The sequence below is a fragment of the Poeciliopsis prolifica genome, unplaced genomic scaffold, assembly GCF_027474105.1.
Source record: "Poeciliopsis prolifica strain line A6 unplaced genomic scaffold, Auburn_PproV2 SCAFFOLD048, whole genome shotgun sequence".
NCBI classification, from domain to species: Eukaryota; Metazoa; Chordata; class Actinopteri; order Cyprinodontiformes; family Poeciliidae; genus Poeciliopsis; species Poeciliopsis prolifica.
In genome coordinates, this window is record NW_026562423.1 from 1,596,545 (window position 1) to 1,618,267 (window position 21,723).

The 21,723-nt window shown below is 39.3% G+C and overlaps 2 protein-coding genes across 2 annotated transcripts in view; one reads left to right on the top strand and one right to left on the bottom strand.

Annotated features, from left to right (window-relative positions):
- LOC129377515 (uncharacterized) overlaps positions 1-21,723 on the bottom strand; it is a 288,482-nt gene that overhangs the window by 126,546 nt on the left and 140,213 nt on the right. The window lies entirely within an intron of this gene.
- The window catches only part of pemt (phosphatidylethanolamine N-methyltransferase), a 47,518-nt gene continuing 35,958 nt past the window's right edge, over positions 10,164-21,723 (top strand). The window contains exons 1-2 of the mRNA XM_055057515.1: positions 10,164-10,412; positions 13,605-13,712. Of these exons, the coding sequence (XP_054913490.1) occupies positions 10,305-10,412; positions 13,605-13,712 (216 nt within the window). The 5' untranslated portion in view covers positions 10,164-10,304. The remainder of the gene's footprint in view (positions 10,413-13,604; positions 13,713-21,723) is intronic.

The window sequence follows — 21,723 nt, forward strand, 5'->3', positions numbered from 1 at the left end:
AAGTTAATGCCTAATTTTTGAATAGAAGAGAATCAAAAAGTGCATCATGGCACAATTTCATCTGAGACAATTGCTTGTTAACACAAATAGTGACTCAGCCAATCACAAGGCTAAAATCACTCTGTGCCATGAAGGTACATCTGGAGGCCAAAGGATGTCCAACCTCGAGCTGCTAATGGCTAAAGAAATGCCTGGAGAGTATAGAGCTAAAACAACAACAACAACAACCTCTTTGGACTCTGCTGAACAACAGGGCTGGTTGTTTCCACTTCTTCAAGTCCAAGGAGACATTTTTCTCGCAAAACAGTTATATACGGGGCCACAAACCTGACGTAACTCTTGGGGAAATACATAAGTTTTAATGTGTGCTTGAGGAATAAATAAAACTTGTTTTAGACTTTAGCACAAAAAAGTCCAACTTTTCCAAACTGCAGAACACATTCTTTCCTAGAATGAAGCCAACTGAGTGTATTTATGGTAAATTAAAAAGTACTGCTTTCAGAAATCTTGTCGTCCACATGGGAAAACGAACTAATTTCCGTTAATCGAAACATTTGAATTTTTTTCTATCAAACTTCCTTTGGCCTTCTGTAGAAAATCTTTAAAAATTTACTCTCAAAATTTCTGAGTTTTGTGGCAGAAATGTACTACTTACTACTACTTACATTTTGCGTGTTTGTTGTATAAAGGGAAAGACATCTATATTCAGTTTCTTTGTGGCTCGACTGGATAAATTCACTTTCAGCAGTAAGAACAGGATTTGTTTCAAAATGCTCGCTGTACTTAGTCAAGTTTACTAAAGAATAAAAGCTGACTCGGGTGGGGCAAAGTTGGCTTTTCAGTATTAAGTCTCTTGGTTTTAACTTTTGTTAAAACTTGCTTATAAAAACACAAATACTTTGTGTTGCACTTTACATTTTCCTCTGTAAGAAAATTATGTCTGTAACAATTTTTTTTTCAACCTGATCACAAATCAAGTCTCCATCGCTTCTATGAGCCAAATTTGAATTATTTTTTAATTGCAGTGTGCAATCAATTCAAGGGCCACACTTTGGACACCCCTGGATTAAGATAAGGTCTGTTCTGCTGGATAATTGGGTTATATAATGTGTGCAGTAATCACAGTGCGTTCATGTCCATGGAACCTCGCAGGTCGCAGTTCCCGGATCCTCAATTTCGGGAGTCCACAGAGGGACTGTCGTGTCTGAACCTGGGCAGACACGAGATTTGAAAACCATAAGAAGTACTGTTTTCATTCACATGGCAGAATTTGTCCAATCCAGGAGAGACCAGAGTGGACCAGTTTTGCCCACAGGCACAATGTATCTAGACACAAGCCCCCAGCAATAAGGTGAAGGATGGTGCAACACTAATGCATTTCGCATTATTCTTTTCAAAATAAGAAAAAAAAAACCCAGCCAAAACATTGGCTTGTCATTATAATGTGCCATGTTAAACTAAAGCTCAAGGAAATCATGACTCATTATTGTGTCGATGTTTAAAAGATGTGGTGTGCCTGCGGGGCTTTCAAAGAAAGTGTTCGCTGTGATACCTTTTTCTTTCAGTCGATGAGCAACGGGATCAATCATTCATAATCATCATAACGTTCAAACACCTACAGGATTATGGGTCCCATCTGTCATGTCGGTAAGTGATTTATAGAACCCACTGCTTCTCCTTGCTGATATGTTTGGAGCTACAGGAATAGCTCCTCGTGAGCCTGCAGGCTGCTGTGGGAAAATCAAATCAACATCGGAAAGGAAATGACAGATGGGTTCACAGTCTGCTCATTGCTAATATCTACCCCAGCGATGAAAAATAATGAAAACTGAGAAGGTAAATAAATTCAGCAGCTGAGAAAGCATACTTAATTTTGCATGCTCTATGAGCATTACTCCAAATATTACACCGGAGCTGATCGAGTTATCAAAACATGGAATCAAATTTCTTAGTGCGACGTCGAACTGTTTGCATGAAGCAGGAAATGGCCAATTTGTTGAAGCCTGGGAATTTAAATAAGACAAACCGGGATATCTCTGGTTTTGATGAATCATAATGTTGTGGGCTTGGTGTGGACTGGAGGAAAGGCACTGGCAATGCCTCACATCTTTTCTGTGAATATAGCTGTACTGACTGACTTCAGCGTGTGTACTTGTGTAGTACTGGTGAAGGAAACTTGACTTCTTTTTTTTTAAAAAGAACTTGGCATCAAACCCCAGCCTGGGCTTTTCTACATGAAGTTTGCATGTTCTCCCTATGCATGAGTGGGTTCTCTCTAGGTACTCCAGCTTCCTCCCACAATCCAAAAGCATGACTGTTCAGTGAGTTGATGTGGGTGTGCATGGTTGTTTGCTCACTGACTACCTGTGACCTGTGATCCACCCTTGAATGCAGAAGGTAAGCAAAACCACTTTTTGAGCAAGATGGGAAAATGTGTGACTGGAGATGGTCTTTCCCCTGAAAAGGTCTGGGAGGTGCCTGGCAGCGAAGAGAGAAGTTAGCTGCAGGTTTGTGAGACGACTACATGGTTTGTTTGGAGGAGGTAAGGCGGGATTGGAGGTGGCAAACTGGAGCCTGAGTCCTGGACAGGTCGTAGGTTTGAAGATCTGAGGAGTGGGACGATGGAACGGAGGAGAGGGATCCACCCAGCGAAGTCCTGCTTGAGCTGCAGTGGATCGACCCGAAGAGTGGAGGTAAGTTCAACTCAAGATGTTTCACCAGAGGGACACTGAAAACCGCTAGCAGACCAGAGACCACCATGGCGGGTGAACATCCAGAACAAAGATGTTATCCTATCGATCCTTATATCCACAGCGGCTTGATGAAGGAATCAGCAGCAGGCCTGCAGGCTGCTGGGAGTCAGTAAAACCTTCTGCAGAAATCCTCTCTAGAAGTGTGACTCACATTCAGACCAAAACACATCCACACACCCAGGAAGCCAATCACAGCACGGGGCGTTCTGGTTAAACACAAACAAAACAAACACGTGTGAGTGGGAAAAACGGCTTGTGGTCTTTTATTATTATTATTATTATTATATGTTTTTTTTTTTATCAAAGACAAAAATGGCCCTTTTTGTTTACATTTGATAAGGAAGGAAGTTATTCTCAGTGTCAGAGGTTTTTTGTGTTGTTTCCCCTCAGTGGTTCCTGATGCAGCTAAACCACAGGTGAGGAGAGGAGCAGGCTTTTTAGAAGGTTTGGATTGATAGAGTACAAGATTTCCCCTAGTGTATAATAAGCCTGGTGGGCCACCAGACTTTACTTGCCCCCCACCAGGCTGAGCATTGTTTGGTCATTGGTTTTTTTTATATACGCCAAACGATGATGCCTTCAGGCACGACATTGTAACATTTCATCCCTCTCTGTTCTATCCGAGCACATTGTAGCTACTGTGATTCTTTAGATGGAAAGTCCAGAAGCGACACACGGGGCATTTCTGCCTGTTCTTCCCGGCAGAAATCTGGACTCAGAGTCAACAGCCTGCGCTTTTTCTTCTGCAAGAGAAAGAAAGACCCAAACACAACCAGCGAACTGTGATCTTCTACTGACGCAGGATGCCAACATGCAGCTTCTGCCCTCAGGAGTCATATGTTTAGACAGTAATTCACCATGGAGGCTCATTGCATAATTGAAGCAAAGTTTTCTTTGTGCGCTCATCTGGCCGTGTCCCGGGGCTACGGGGAACCACCGAGTACAGAGGATGAAATGTTTGAGTGGGGAAGAAACTTACAGAAGCTCAGAGGGGACATGTTTAGAGATGGAATTTTACTCTACAGTGTATAATTTTTTTTTTTTTTTTTCATTATTGTCAGTCGGCAAAGTTTGGTCAGAGCAACAGATTTTAGCTGAAAATAGATTTCATGTTAAACATTTCAAATGTTCGACTTTCCAAGGATGCAAATTCAAATAACACATTTTCAGTGTGTCAGACAGTGAATAATGTACAAATACTTAAGCAAAAAAAAAAAAATTCAGCAGATACAATTTTTTTTAAATTAAACATGCAGTTGAAAGCTGACATTCACATACACCAAATAAAAACACATATAAATTTTTTTCTCTCTGTCTTGCAGCAAATTATCAATAAATGCCTAAAAACGTATGAGAACATTTTTTTTTCTCTGAGATTTCTCTGTAACTTTCTCCACATTCAGAAGCGCGTGCAGACTGCTGGTTTCAACTGGAGCTGCTGCTGCTGCAGATTTCCCTCTATATTATATTATTATATGAACAATCAACTCCTGAAAGGGGTTGAATGCAGATCCGTGCCACACTTTTCAGACAACACCCAAGAACTGCAGTCATGTTCAGTGAATTCAAAAATGCATGTAAGTCTATATAACGTTTCATTTAGTGAAATGAACAAAATGATCAATAATATTCAAATTGATCATACGGGTCTGGACTGCTTCATGCCGGTCTAACACATAAAAGCTGAGTTTTTCTTTATTTTTTTTATTATTATATTAATCTGACATGTGAAAAAGTTCAGCATGTATCATTTTGCGTTGACAAAACCACATCGTCGGCTCCAGGGGCCCTCGGCGGGATTTCCACTCGAACTCCTTGTTCAAGTCTCAACTAGTTGTCAATGTTTACCTACTTTTGCTTCAGTAACCCACTTCCCAGTGTGAACTGGAAAACATCCCGCCAATAATTCAGAGGTGTTTGAATTATTAGCGAGGAACGACAGGGGGCGGGGGGTCAAGGGGGCAACAACAGAGTGCGCGAGTAAATGAATACATGAATTATTGAGGAGCTGCTGGGCTAAGTGAGAAGGGGCCGTCGCACTTACGTCAGCAACGTGTCATTAGACACAATAAATGTTGTAGGTTGGTGAAAGACTGGAGGGTAAAGGGGGGCAGCGAGTGGAAAAACCCAGGAAGGAGGGAGCGGCTGACAAATACCCCACGCACACACAAAAACAAAACTTAATTGGAGGATCAAGATGGATGAGTTACATTTTTCTTTTACGTAACTGAACGAATGACAGAATGAATCAGGGTTTCTCTCGGTTTTCACAACAGGTCCATGCCCGATTGGTTCTGCACTCCCAAACTTTCAGTCACTTCACCCCCTTCCTCCTCAGACAGCATCATCATTAAATTAGAAAAGCGTGTTGATCTGAAAAGAGCCTCCCGCCAAGAGGTGACGCATGTTTCCCGGTGACGATGTGGGAGGGCGGAGCCAGTGAGCCTCCTCCTCTGTCAATCTCACTTTTGATAGGGAGGCATTCATTCACTGATAGGTGTGGGATATTTTTAATGGGACCTTTGGAGGTTAAAGGTCAAACTCAAGTTGTCATGGCATAACAAGGACTGGTGACAACGTGACCCGGGATCTATTTGTAGATCATTCACAATTAAATTTCCTTCAATGGAACCTTCGACAGGCAGCGATATTAAGTTACTGCTAGTAATCAACAAGTGGCTTCTTCTTCAGTGTCGCTCTGGCATCTCTCTCTCTCTCTCTCTTTCTTTCCGTCTTAATTGCACAGTTAATGATCTGCACGAGAACGCCGTTTCCCATCAACCTGCAGTGACGCTCACGCGGGAATCACCACAAAGTTTCGATCCGCAACCATAGCAACCCAGTGTTTACACGCGGTGTTTAATCGCCGCGCGCCTCATTTGCGCCATAATGGCAGGACGGGAAGCAAGGAGGAAAACTGTCTGAGGCGGGAACGGATGACAGGAAGAGGTGTGACTGTGCACAACATGAGCCGAGCTTTTTGAAGGCTGGTGAAAACTTTAAGGACACATTCCATATTAAATAATAGTAGCAGTGAAATGGGACAGTTGGGAACAAGGGGAGAAACGCAACAACACAGGAACTAAACGCAAAACACACGTCCCTACAGCAGTATGAATTTTAGTGGTCATAGGGCTTCTCTTTAGATTTTTGCAAAAGATGATGATCCATTTTTTTGCTGCTCGCTATAGAGTTGCACTTTTGTTTTATTTGCATTTACCCACAATGCCCTCCACTGTAGTCCGCTTCCTGCTTGACGTTCACAAGCCGTGCCAAAATTCACTCCAGCCGAACCAAGGCCAGAGTTTCTTTTGGTGGACTAGAGTTTGCTTTTTTTTTTGGTCTGCGTCAGAGATGGACCATGCATTCGCACCTTTCCAAACAAACATGGACTTTAGACAAACAAATGCTTTGATTAATGTGAAGTAAACAGGGCTGGTCAATATCAGTTTAATTCATAAAGTCCTATGGAAACTGCACCAAAGTTCTGCACAGTATTCATAGAACCAGCAGCAGTAATGCACCCTTAATTACATACATGTCCAGTGTTCACTCATTGAGTTCTGAAGACAGTCGTTTGTCTGAATTTTATTACCGGGTATCAAAGTAAACAGGACTGAAAATGAAGGGATGTTCACCTGCTTGACTTTGACTGTCCTTATTAATTCACCAATTGTACTCAAATACACCGTTCTTCCTCTAGCACAGTTCACCTGTGTGCCTAAGTAGTTATTTATTGACTGTATTTGTTACTTCAGTGGTATTTGAAACTTTATTTTTTGATTTAAAAAAATCCTTTGGAGCTCCAGTCCTGCATCATACTTGGAATTGTCTTCGTCCTCATTTATGAGAATCTCATCACTGCTGCTGTCCTGCCCCAGTCCTGGGCCTTATCGCAAACCTAATTAAGCGCTTTTAATATATTTTATCAGAACACGACTGGGCCATACCAGCTCAAACCTGATTCAGCTCCGACTGTTTGGTAACCTGCAGAGTGAAAGGTCGTGCACATGTACCGGCACAACAACGTCAGGACTCCTCTAATGCCCGTGATGCTGAGCAGCAGAACACGCCCACTGCATCAGGACATCTTGTTGCCTGATGCAACTGCTAGTCTGCCTGTGCCAGTCAAGAGGGGGGAAGACGGGGAAGGCTGATGCGTCGAATACAGTTAGATCAGCTCATGATTGCAACAGATGAATGGACGAGGTGTACAGTACTGAACCGCTGGCGCTGACGACAGCAGTGGTAGGAATGACCGAGACGCAGAGTTGGACGATTATTGGTCTTGTTTGCTTCACATTTACACCACTGGCCAATTTCCTGTCCTGCGTTATCAGGCAGGACGTCGCTCAGCAGACCAATCAGTAATGGGGGAGGGGAGAAAAAAAAAAACTAGTCATGATTTATAACAGTGGATGTGTGAGTGAATTATGAAACACATGAATGTCTTATTGGTAGTTCTGTAACTGGGTGGATGATTGGATAAGGAGGAAGAAAATAGATTTATGCAGCTAAATATGGCTGCATGGATGGATTGATGATGGATTTTTTTTTTTATTGCAGAAACATAAACAGCTTAAAAAGGAAAACCAATGCATTACTATAGAAACCAGTTATTTTCACCTCAACTACTCTTTTATTGTTTCTTTATAACTGTTGCACAAATATGGACACATTGTCTCTTGTGGCTAAAGTTGTGTCGATAAGGACTCTTCACTTTTTTATTTTCAAGCCACCATTTTTCCAGTTTAGCATCACATCGCTAGAAATAATTAAGTTGACCTAAATTGCTGTGATTTTTACTCAACTGTTTTCAGTTGATGTGCACTCATGACACAGAGCTTCGTTTTGCCATCATTCACCAGCCATGTTTCAAGTTATCATAAAATGTTATTGGGTTTATGTGCATTTGTTGGATATGCAACACAGTCCAGCAATTTTGTGATAACTCCACATTATTTTCTGTTTTAGTCATGAACTTGTATTATTATTATTATTATAATTGCTATTGTCATTGTTATGGATATAATTGTTTTTTTTAATTATTTTTGTGTGAACTTTTTATACCTTATCCTGCTGTTGAATTTCCCCTCTGTGGGACAATAAAGGCTATTTTATACTATACTATGGAGACACTTCCCTCTCCTCAAGATGCTGGATGCTTGAAAGCAAAAGGAAAACATGTGAGAAAGTTTACTTTCTAATTAATTTAGCAAAACAAAATCATCCAGTCATTTAGTGTTTGTAGACACCCACACATTAATGCACATAGCTGTAGCAAAAAAACAAAAACAACCACTTCAAACCTTTAAACCTTTGTCTACATACTTTGTCAAATATTTTACAAAATACATGCATTTCCAAGCGATTTATACCGCACACCACCAATTCCATCATGTTATATTTGATTTATAAAAGATGAAGCCAAGAAGGAGCAGTTTGTAAAATATAATAAGTACACCCTAAAATACTTAAGGCATGCATTGTTGTGAATAAATAATTTCCTCTATCTCTTTTAGTGAGTTGCAAAGCTAAAACTAAGGGAAATGACATGTGAGGAAACACCCTCAAAGAGAAGTTCTCCACAGTATTTTGTATGTTTTGAACTTTTCTATCATGTGCAAAGGGTTATAGATTGGACGTTTTGAACATTTTACACATCTCCTCCAAATTTAAAAAAGATATGAAATTTGCTAACTGTAAATTTAGTGTTTGTCTGCAGATTTTACTTTCAAATAAATTAATACCCCACACTTAAATACCAATCTTGCCATTCAACATGCAAATTAATTGGAACATATTTACTAGTTTCCCACTCTTGTAAGTTTAAAAATCAATAGGCTTTGTTATGAAATATCAGGCCTGAATTTAAAATCTGCATAGGGCGCAAAAAAAAAGGTTTTGGCCGGCCCTGGTTTGCTATGAAAGTTTCTTCTGGGCATCACTGATAGCATCAAGAGGCATAAACATGGCTTAAATATGGTCTCTTCAGATGTTATAGCCAGGCGATATTGAAGGCATATTTTTCTTCTTTATTCAACAGTTTCCCCTTGCAATTAATTATGCAATCACCATGACTAATGTTTGTCCTTTGAAGTCGAAAGCTAATCTGCTTTCAGTGACACATCCTACAGGCGTAAGACTGGAAAAATGTCTCTTTATGTTGTTGTCGTCGATGTGTTTGCATCCAAGCTGAACCAAAGAAAGAAAGCAGACCAAATCTCCAAATACGTTCAGAATCTTCATGCGTTTTGTTTTTGTTTTGTTTTTTTTAACAGATCAGATGGCCTGATGAAGAAACATTATGCTGGGTCACATAGTAAGGAGGGTTTCAGAATATGCCTCTGTTCCTGCCTCCACATGAGGTGTCTTCTACTCATCCAACTCGCTCCAAACAAATGGCAGGAGGTAACAGAGGGGGGAAGGTCAGAGCAAAATAACAGCTGACATCAAGTGTGCACCGGGCAGACAGGAAATAATCGGCGAGGAAAAGAGTCAACAAATAATAAATTTTTATTGGGAGAAAAAAAAAACATGGAACTATTGAAAAATAAGTGGAAATCGAGAGGAAAAATAACCCCATTAAAGGTGGAAAAAGGGGTCAGGTAACAGATGGACAGACAAATTCTGGCGACAGAACTGGGGAGGTAAGCTATGAAAAGTGGACGAGAAACAATTGGATGACTGAGAAGGAGAAATGAGGAGAGGAGAAAAAGTAAATGCAGGACATGACTCCACATCATCATCGTCCAGAAAACAACGAAACAGACCCAGACCTGGAAGGTCGAGACCATAAAACATTTTCCGTGTACAGTGACGCATTTATTTAGTACGATGCAGTTGAATCCAAAGCAAATAATTAATTAATAATAAAAAAATAATTAAACTGTATAATTAAAGTATATAGTGGAGAAAATGTTTAACTGCACTGTAGAATTCACAGAAGATGGTCTGCATCACCAAATGTCCAACTTCATGCTTCACAGCTGCTGCAACCATCTTGTTTTTGAAGGCCTCACTTCTTTCAGAATCACGCAAGGAACACTGTTCTGGTGACGTGCGTCCGCTACATATGCATGTCTGTCATTATAGGCTACTTCAAAATATTTAAAAGTGTCCAAACTAATATCTCACCAGAAGGAATAAGTTTCCTTCTGGTGAGGAAACTTATTCCATTTTCCGAGATATATATATATTTATGTTTAAGCATTTTTCTTCGGTTTTCTATTGTTTACTAATGCAACCTGAATTCTTCACTTTTCTTAAAGTTTACAATAAACATCAATAATATGTGAAAAAGGAAACAGGCTTTAATCGGGCCAAATGCGTAGATGTAACACCTTAAGAAGAAGAAAAGAAAAAAAAAATAACATTGAACCACATTACCCAGAATGCACCGAGCGGGGTTAGAGGTTATGCAGACATGAATAGCATAGCAGCTAGGCCACGAGCCTCTTCTTACAGTTTACACTGCACCCTTTCCCTAGTTATTGAGCAACGTTTGTCTCTTTGACAGCGCGGCTTTCTGCCACGTATCTGCGGGAGTGAATGAGCGACAGCGACGCCGGGCGGGAAACCCGACCTGCCGCCGAACAGAGCCACCAGCCGGTCCCGCTCGACTGCTGTGGAGGTCTGAACAACCTCGACTATTCCGAGGTAAATCTCGGCAGGCAGGCAGGCAGGCTGAGGCGCAGCGTTGCCTCCAGTTTTATTTTCTGTGCGACCGGAACACAGCTGGGGGGAGGACCTTTCCAAAATAAAAGCATGACTCTGAAAACCAGCTTGACACCCTTCACACTCATTTCAAACATGTGCAATAATGATACGTCCACATCGTTATATTATAATGTGACGTATTCTTGAAGGAGGTTCCACCCTTCCGTAAAATGTGCTGTGCAATGTTCTGTCTGGGTCAAATACGCGGTCATCATATTCTACTATTCTTCAAAAGTGCTTGTTTGTTTTATATGTTTTGCTCTTTTTAATGTTATGTTTTCCCTTCCCTGAACTGTATTGAAGGTTTTATGCAAAAATAGCAAAGAAGTAACAATGAAGAATCTCAGACCTTGAAAACTACTATTGACTCTGGGTCACAGAGGCGCTGCCAGGAATCTTGGCCCCGTGTAACAAAAATTGAATTGGGCCCTCCCATGCAGCTGCTTTACAATTTTACAATGTCAAAAGCGTCACAATTTGAAAGGCTTGCAACTGCCTTGCTTTCTATGGTCCAATACTGACACTAGGACAATATTTACTGCTTATGAATTTCACATCCAACAGTCTTCATAAGGTATGCAAGTAGGTCGCTTACATTTTTTCTATTAGCTTAGATTCCTGAAATGTCTCTCCCCACGAGCAAGAGTCGTGGGGAGAGACATAGGCATAGGCAACATGCAAAATACATGTAAAGCAATCCAGACTTCTCAGTAAATGCTATGTAGTTGCACTTTATTCAAGCTGCAGTATATAACTTTAATAACAAATATGTTTTCGCCACAGTTGTTAAAGCTGTCACCATGTTGTGACAGTTTGTTATGAGGCAGATAATCTGTGAAAACAATCAATCTCCTCCACCCTGAGCTACTATTGCTAGCTAAAGTAATGCAACCAAAAACAACCAATCAGAACCAATAGGTCGGTCTTAGTGCTGTCAATCAGGCTTGTCCACTCACTGCTAAATATGCTAAAGTTGGAGAGACAACTTATGCCCACCAGAGGTGGTGTTTTCCTTGAGCCCCCTCTGGTGTGGATCCGTAAGCAGCTTCTTACTTCACCTCTGACTCAGAATGGCTTTGTATTGGCTTCATTTTACTTGACAACATTGAAACTCTAAAAAGAAAAAGAAAAGGGCATTTATGTAAAACTGTTAGTTATTATGACCAACTGTTCAGCATAACTTTTTGCCCTGCAAGGTTACTTTTTAGCTTGATTAATTGGACAATTGTGATTATTTACTTGAGCTTTAAAAGTATTTCAGTTTTTTTCCTGATTTGCTTTCCTGCTTGCTGTCTCCAGGCAAAATAACCGATTTTACATAATGTCAATATAGAGCTTTTACTTGTGTAGCCTTTTGCTAATTTCAGTGGCATTCCCCACAAACTCAGAATCAAAGAAGAAACCACAATCAGTTCAGTTTTTCCCCTTTTGTAAACATCCTAATGAATTTTAACTCATTTATTCCTTTTTTGTATTCAGTCATGCCAGGGAGAAATTACAAGTCCTTGTTGAGCTTGCAGTAACTTTGACAGCGTTGCACAGCAAAACATGATTCACCCTAGAGCCAAAGTCACTCAACCGAAAGCACTTATGTTTTTGCTCTCACTTTGTCTCAACAGTAGATCATCCTTTATGTAGCCCCAAATCTCATTAGTTAGATGAGCTAATTTGATCAGCCTATTATTATAGGCCATTTTAAACGATACAGATCTAATTTCTTCCTCTTTTCTTCTTGCCCTATAGCAGCAAAATGTTGCAAATTAGTTTGATTTAGTAAATCTGACTTTAAATTCAAAGCATTTATGCCTTTCAAGCTTCCATCCGGGGGTCCATACACACTTGTCCTTGCTGGGCCAAGGCAAGAATTCTAGTCAAAGGCCAAGACTGAGATATTGTCACTGACTGAACATTTGTTGCATTAACTGAGAATATGAATAAACATACCGTACCATTGTCCCACACGGACCTTCAGTTGCAGGTCCATGTAGGTCACTAACCTGTGTCGTACTGCTTAGTGGAAACAAGGCATCAGATGGAAAGTCTAAATCAGACAGGTGTAAAGTCTGTTGCCTCAACATTACTCAGTGGGTTATAGCATTAATTTTTCACTTTAAAACATGTCGTAATCAAATTCACCTTTAAAAAAGCTAACTAATGAATCGAGGGCTTTAGGGAAAATATATATTCATTAAGCGAAAGCAACTGTCAGCAGGTAGAGATTGGCAGGTTTATCTGATCTTTTTAAGTTAAATTGTAGCTTTGTACATGTGTTAAGGCTCTTAATCAATAGGCTTTTGGTAATGGAAGAAAATGTACTTGTACTGTCCGAAAACTGTAATATGTGTCCTGTTCCACATCCTCTTCCCTTATGCAAGGCAAATTGAATAGCCTTGTGTGTAAACGGGGCTAAACAAATAAACGTTGCCTTGAATTAATAAAGTGCAATGGGGAAAAATCAGGGCATGAAGTAAATGGCCAACCCAGCTGCTTAATGCTGTTTCTAGCTATGGCATTAAGCTACATCTACCCATTTGTTTAAAAAGAAAAAAGAAATACTTAGCTGGAAATCTCCTATACCTCCATCTACTTCACTATGGCTTAATACTGTAAGATCATGCTTAAGGATAGAAAAGATTTTGTTAACAGTGAAAGGTAGTTCAGCAAAATTCTCTCACAAGTGGGCACCTTTTGTGACATACATAAAATCTCTGCCTTTACAATGTATAGATTGATGTGACTGACCCATCATGTCATGTGACTAAAATCTGCAGAATAATCAAATAAAGTGTTGTTGCTTTTTGCTTCTCGAGGCTGTCCAACCCCCCCTCAAACGCCCTCTGTTTTTTTATTTTTTTATTTATTTTTTTTTATTTTATAATTGTTTTTTTGTTTTTTTTAATGTAATTATACGTACTTGGTTTTGTTTTTGTTATGTCTGTATGGGGATTTATGTTTGCTATGTGTTAAATGGGGAAAAAATAATACAAAATTGGAGAAGTCATGTAAGCTTTGCAAAATGTATGTAAAATGAATGTATGTTCTCCTGCTAAACAAATAAAGAAAGAAAAAAAAAAGAAGAAAAAAGAAAAAGTAGTTTTTTATGATCCCGTTATTTGTGTTTTGTTTCTTCAGATGGACTTGATGCCGATTGAAGAATTCATCAGACACATTAATTTTCATGACCCAAACCTTTCCATCGCAGTGATTGCCATCATATTCAACCCTCTCTTCTGGAATGTGGTAAGAATTTGTTGTCGATGTTGAAGCTTAAGGAGAAAGTTCTAATGTACTTAGCCATTTATAATAAGTATAAAAAAAAAAAAATCTGAACCGTATTACAGTAAAATCCCAATCTCAAGTTAATGACATTTCTTCTATACAAACATTGTTTTGTAGAGAAAAACAGGTAAGACAGAAGAACATTACTGTTTTCATAAATTCACCAACTTGTGATGAGCACAGCTTATATTTAACAAGTACATACTGTACTGTGCAGAATCAAATGTCATTTAATTTTTTTAAATAAAGCCTCCACCCAAGTTGTATTAAAAAATATATATTGCAAGGATACAATCCTTCTTCAGTTGACCAAAATAAACATCCAAATTCCACAATTTTTTTTAAATAAAGTATGTTACCATAAATTATCTTTCTAAAACAGAAGACATTAAAAATATATAGAAACATTAAAAATGAGATGGCCAGTAGCCTTGCGACTAGGAATTTCACCTTCCAAAAGGACAACCACCATGATTTGTCAGGTGCTGTTTCTATCCCATAAGTCTCATCATTTTTTATTTTTTTTTAATTTGTGGTTGCAAATTAAAAAAAGATTGGAAATTCTGTATTAAAGTAAAAATGCCTGTGAATTTAGGATTATATAGGATTTTGTCTATTCTGCTTGAATGTGCATGCCTCTGTGTGTAGTTATTGTCCTTTTTTTTTTAGATCTGTTTAGTTTATATCTGAGGCAAATCGAGACAAAAAGCCTTTCGAAACAAAATCCTGCTGATTGAAAATTGCTCGTGCTGAGCAGGCTCTCTCTGCGATAAACGACTCGGCTTTTAAGAACCCCTGACTTTCCCTACCAGAAATCAAACGGTAATATTTTTATCCCTAGTAAAAAATACTTTGTACAAGTGGTAGCAGTCGTAAGACTCCTGATTTTCTTTCTTTGGTTTGACAAAACACGACCAACCGAGTCATTGTTTTTAACTGTATAGATATGGGGCTGTAGAAGTTACATTATAGTGGGGAAACAGATGAACATGGCTTAGTCTGGTCTGGCAGTATTTTGAATCAAGGCAGTCTGTGAAAAGTACATTTGATAAATCCAAGCTCATGATCATCTAGAGTTGCTAAACTGCGCTTACAGGACTCTTCTTTTAATTTTCATTCTTTTTGTTGTTTCGAAAATTTTTCGCAAATATTATAAAAATGTGAATCTTAAATCCCAAGACTGATTCTGGATTTACAGCTTCATGTTTAGGATAATATGATTAGAGTGTCGTTTAAATAACTCTTTTTATATATTTTTTTAATTTAATGTCTTCAATACATAAAACAAAGGGCTGCAGAAAGAATAACTGCAAACATGAAATGGAGTTTTGAAATTTTGATTTTACTCATTTGAGGGAAAAAAAATCCAATTGACATACTTTCACTAGGACAGAACCTTTATTTTGCAATTGGCTTAGTTTTCTATGGTGTCCCAAATCCTTAAGATTGGCTTTTTTTTTTTTTTTTTTTTTTTACCATTTTTTTACTGAACTATACTGGGAAAAATGCAATTGCAATACCATTCAGAATATTGGGATAACAATATTGGTTCCTGAATCCTGTCCTTTTCTTCCATTACTCTTTCTTTGGGAGCCTTTTTGCATCTCAGCCATTGAAATAAGAACAAGCTGAGTCATTAGCTCATTATGTGGTTGGTTTGATGCGTTGTTGATTTTCTTACCAAATACTATATCTGAGCAGTCCTTTACGGATGTTTAAATGCTCACAGATATTAAGATGTCAATTGCAATTTGAGGCCTTTTGTTGAACAGCAACTACTTTTCAAGTACAGTACAAGTCGGCTAGTAAGAAAATCACACAAAATTGCTAACAACTTCCTAACTTAGACTGTCGTGAAGGCAAAATAAACCACTCCACATGTAAGGCATTAATTGTTCCGGTTCTTAAATTGAGGACACATGCGGTGTATACCGTACACCCAGAGAGCAGAAATAATGTGCTTAAACATTGATGAGAGGAGAGAAGAGTTTCGAAAAATCAAGCCCAAAATGAGGTTGAGGTGTGCTGTGGTTTGATTATTCTCATATGATTGATAACTCGCCTCTTACTGAGTCATAAGAGGCTTATCATTTGATGATCTCTTGAACCGGTATTTTCTTTTTGATGGGGGTCACTGGCTGACATGACAGTAATTTGCCAAGTTCTTTCAAACCCAGTTTCTCTCCCTTTAAGAGCCGATTCATTCAAAGGTGGTCATTTGATGTACCTCTTAGTGATTACTCGCAGTCCGCTGAGTCAGCCCAGCATTATCTACGTGAGAAGCCAATGAGGAGAGAGAATGGAGCTGGAGAGCTTTTGGCCTCGCACATTACTCCAATTGCTCCTTTTTTCGACATTGTGCAGAAACAGGAAATGCATGGGGTTACATGGACATACTAAGGGTTTGATAACCAAAGACTTGAAGAAGATGTTTATAAATAGATTTTTGAGCCTTTTTGAAATTTGAGAACATTTATCCCTTCTCAAAAAATAAATGTATAGGTACTGTACATATTTGTTAATATATGGAAAATTTCAAAATTATTGGAACCAGACTTGATATCCTTACTGTCAATACTTTCAACAGCCAATGGGGAACTACCTTCTTGTTATCCTACAACCCTTTTTAAGGTTGCAGCCATCCAGCCTTGTGCTCTTTAGGATTAGGTTTGGTGACTGACATGTTCATGGAAGAAGGTCATTTTTGTGTTTGCTGACCCATTTTTTGTTGATTAAGGAAGATGTCTTAACCCTGAAGAATCAGCAGACAAACATTTTTCAGTTTACTACTTGTTGAGTCCTTGGCTTTTTCTCAGCCTTAGAGATGAGGAGAGGAGCTTCATTGGCGGATGGGGAGGTCAGAGTCGCTGCTCTAAGTATCAGAAGGACTCAACTGAGGGGATTTTAGTATTCAAGCATGATGCCTCTTGAGTACCTTCATTAGGTGTAAGGATTTGGTTTTTCTCTGTGTTAAGTTAGGTTTTGGTGTGTCATTTTCAGTTAATTGAGTCTCTGTGTTGTCCTGTCTATCCTTTGATCGTTCCCAGGTGTGATTACGCTCTGTGTATTTATACCCACCTGTGTTTGTTGTTCCCTGTCGGGTCCTTGTTGAAACTGTCTGGTCTTATCTCTAGTCCTGTCTAGTCGGATGGTCTTGCTTGTTTTGTCCATCGTGCTTTCCAGTTGCTACCAATTGAGGAGCCTTAGCCTTCCGCTCTCTCTCTGCGCTGCCTGGATTATTGGACTTTATATTTTTGGAATACATAATTAAAATCTTCACTTCAACCTGGATCCTAAGCGTCTGCCTCACCATACCACACCGTGTATTGTGACATTAGGAAGTTAGCTGGGTTTATCTCAATGGGAGCAGACCCAGTACATGCTTGGAAATAGATTTCTGGGTTTCCCTGAGACCGCTTATAAGACATGCAAAAGTCGGTGGATTGATGGATGGTTTGCTCATGGCCCACTCGCGATCTGCTCTAACAATGTTCCAGAGACTTTGCTTACAACCTAGTTTGTTCGGAAAGGTGTGAATGTGTAATTGAACTCTGACGTGGACCAAAAAAGTGAACTCTGGTCCACCTACAAACTTAGGTTGTAGTGAACTCTGGTGTTGTTCAAATGCATGTGTGGATACAATGGACCGGAGACTGCTCCAAAAGAAGTAAGCGCACAAAAGCGCAGTGCATTCTGGGTAAATACAACCAAAATAAGTGCTAGCAGGAGAAATGACTCGTGGTCAGAAAAGAGAGATCCTCCAGCTTACAAAATCTCACAACACTCCATTTTTATTTACATTTTGTGAAGAGGGAAATTGTGCTCATTGTCCCCTTCAGTGGTTCTTGGTGCTGTGCCACAGGCAAGGAGGAGCATCAGGTTCCTCAAAGGATCTCTCACCAGCTGAAAATGTAACATGTTACAATTTTGGTCCCCAATCGAGCCGAGGCTATCAGGGGTGATATTACTATTATTATTATTATTATTATGGGGGCTGGTCAAAGATTGACTTTGCTTTTCAAGTGGTTTTGGCGTTGATTGTGTCCTAAAATCAAACAAAACAACAAAAAAAAAAACTACACCACAAACATTTAGTTGATATTTCTGCAAAATTTCCTCAAAACGTGGCTGAAACTTTAATCAGAAATTAGGTAAAGGTCTCTGCTAGTGTTCGTTTGTAACAGGAGCTTCCTGACCGATGTGTGATGTGATCACAGCCAGTTCGACTCATTTTGTATTTACCGACTGTGGTTTCTCACAGCGAGGCCCTGAAACTGACTGCAACCACCTGCAGTGATAAAAGACCCAACAGATTGATTTAAAAACTGTATAACTTTCAGTTCCAGCGGTTTGTTTTCTTTTTTTTTTCAGTAAAAGAAAATGATGTAACTTGAACTCAGTAATCCTTTTATAACTTTCTGGTTGAATTACTGTACCTCTCTCAAACGGAAATTAGCCAGATTGCTGTCACACCCTAATTTAACCCTAAATGCAGCAGGACAATTATTTACATGTAAAGAGCCACAAGAATAGATCCTTCTGGTGTTAGCCATCCTTTATTTCAAGGTTCAGCATGGCTTCTGAACGTCATAAATGCACAACTTGCTGCACTCCTATGTCCCATGTTCTTCCCTGATGTCAAAGCAGATAAAAAAGTGGCCACGCTTTTAAAAATTGTCCAAGTCTTGAAAGGATGTGTGCTTTCTTCTTCAACATAACTGTTCCAGTATGCTGTCATGTTTATGATTATATTTCAGTGTACATCACTGAAATATAATCATAAACACTTGTAATGTGTCTGAACCTCACCTACTTGGTGGCAGAAACGTATTGCATTCTCCTTACCTAAAAGTATTTTAATTCTGTTATGTCTGTGAGATCAGATGTGCAGAAGTAGGGCATAGCAGATTTGTCACATTGCACAATCAAAAACATAAAATTTAGTAATTAGAAAACATTTAACATGTTGTAGGAAAGGAGCCTCTAAAAAAAGACGAGAAAAAGCATAGAGGCAGATTTCTAAACGAGCCGCTATGCTTCACATATCTTTGTCTCTGCTGAGAGACTGCGAATGAATTCAGTGAAATTTGGACTGAAACGCAGTTCATTAACAGCTGGTGTTTTTTAATAACTAAGAGCTCTTCTAATTAAACTCCTGATTTTATTTTGACACAATTGACAAAACTATTACTTATGTAATCTTTAAATCATTTATAATCATTTGCACGTCCAATTTATCTGCCTGGAAGCTTTTATCTAAACTGCATAATCACCGTATGAAACCTTGTAAGCAGGTATAGAAAGTGATAGATGGATGGCTCTTAATGGACTTTAAAGGTTTCCCTCTAATTTGAGCGTGCGTTTCTTTAGATGCAAATGTGTTTTTTGTTCCAATGAATAAAACTTTCTGCTGAGATTTGACTGAGTCCGTATTAAAATGGACAAAAGTTTCCCCTTATTAGAAAAAAACTAAAGTCGTGGAATAACCTCGCCAGTTTCAGAGCTGATCTAAAGAAGGTTGTTAGTAAGTGATGTTCTTCCAGCTCGATTGATTTGGAAAACTATTGCAAGGTGGAATTGGTAAATATTGTTGGGTCAAGATGTGTGTGTGTGCATGTGGGTGTGTGTGTTAACACTGTCGCTTACAACTTGAAGCCATCCATTAGGAGTCACAGTCAATGAAGTTGCAATATGTAGGTGTCAAATGTTCGCTTTTGACATAAAGTTCAACCTTTCAAAAGTCAATCATGAATCGGCGGGTGGAGGTGGACGGAGTGTTACATAAAACCTAGAAATAAACTGTTCTGTAAAACTTCAAATAACTGTTTGTACACAGGAAAAAGTGGGTAAAAATTCCTCATCGAATAATATTTACCTGATTTCATGTTTTATGTTGTAATTTTTTAGAATTGAAGCGATTACATTTTGGACTTAACTGGATGTCCTTTTCACCTTTTTCCAGTGTGTTTGTTGCATCAACCAAATGTTGTCCGTACATCATCTGTTACACAAACTCAAACCATAACTAAGCCTTTGTGATTTGGAAAAGGAAGATTTTAAACAGTTGCTGCAGGTCTACTAATCAGACCTGCATCTTGTAGCTTGAATGAGATTCACATCTAGTGGAGGTTTTACTTTTTTTTCTTTTCTTCAAGTCCACCTGCTCCCAAGGAAAATTATGTCTTGTTAAGCCTGCAAAAGTGCTGTGTTGTTTAAATAAATAAGCTGCTTTTAGGGCTTCACTCATTTAAATTCTCTGAATAATGAACATCTACTTACAGTGTCTGGGAGCCATTTCGTAGAAAGCTCTTAAGTGTGAGTCACTCATCTTATCAAATTATACATTTTGAGGCAAACACAGGCCTTGCATAATAACTCAAATCTTGGAGCTTTAACTTCATCTTTGGGCTGCTCAAACACACACAGGCCAACCTTTTCTCTTGTCAACTATCAAACCTCTGCTCCTGATTTCTATAGCAAAAGTCTTCATACACAACAGATATGAAGGCTGTTTCAGCTTTTTGGCACAGTTTGCCATTCTTTTTAATCAGCAACACAAAGTAGTGCGTAGATTTGAAGTGAAAAGAATAATTTGGAAGGAGGTCATGTGGTTCAAAAGAGACCAAATCAAACCGTTCGGCTTACAAGTGGCTTCTTATGAGTGGAAACCTTAGGAACTAGACACATGGGAAGCGACGAACGACAACAAAAAGGCAAAAGTTTTCCTCCTCATAGAAGTGAACCCAACAAACTTGGACGTGATGGCTGCGACAGGGACAAAAGTTTTGTATTTTCCAACTTTATTTTGCGTTGCTAGCCTGCGTTTGCACCCATACGTGATTGAACTCGACGTTTCACCGGTTGATCGGCAAGCAATTGTCACCCCACCGCACAACTTCTTAGGAAACAGATGGAGCGGGAGTGACGTCTCAGAGTTGTAATGTGGTCAAAAAGGTTTGTGTTGTTTTTTCTCAATCAATTGATCATTTTATGAATCAGAACCCTGTGACGGCTTATACGTCTTGTGTTGCATTTGATTCGCCAAACGGGGAAAAAGGACTTCTCGCATGTTCTTTAATAATGTGGGGTATATTTTTCATTGGCTCTGAACACAGTGTACCACAGGGAACAAATACACAGCAAGTTCTTTGAGTTCTTCTGTTTGGTAACAAATCAGGACATTCCATACCCTTGGCGGCCACTATGTGATTTCCTTTTTCTTTTTTTATCTTTTCACATTGACGTAAATGCTATCCAGTATTTATTTCAACATGTTGAAATAAAAGTAAATTCTTGCCTCTAAAAGGAAGAACCTGTTTATCTTATGTAAAAGCTGTAATCAGAGGCACAACTGGAGCTTGTGCTGAATCACGGGAGGAGAACAGAGTGGATCTGGGTTAGGCCCAGCTGCTCAGCGGGGCCAGGAGGTCAGTGTGCCACACTACCGCTGTGACACATTGACCTCACATTGAAAACAGGCCCGGTCCTGGAGTCAGGCCCCAGGAACTCTTACAACGCAATTAAGGCTTTGGCACTCTCTATTTGTTGGGAGCGTTGGCAGTCTCTTCAGGCTTAACCCAACTCAGCAACACCTGCACAGTGTGGGCTAATAGCGAGTGTGTATACCTGTGTGTAGGTGAGCTGCAATGTGACTCATACGTGGACCGAACAGAGCCTCCAAAAGCCTCGGGGAGAGTTCACATTGTTTTCTTCTTGTCCCCACCTAGCTACTCTGAATGCCAGCCAGCGCGGTGCTACGCTCTCGTTAGAGTCAGATGCTAATAACTACCTGCGTCCTGATTGCTGTGCTATCAACAGGTGTCATTACATCAGTGTCGTGTACCATGTGAGGACTGAAGCACAATCCGAAGAGCCAGGTAAAACCATTAACCATTGTTTAGAGAGTCAGATCTTTATGTTCTGACTGGTGACCTTTTAAAACAGTTTTTTTTTCTTTTTTTGCCTGTGGTGT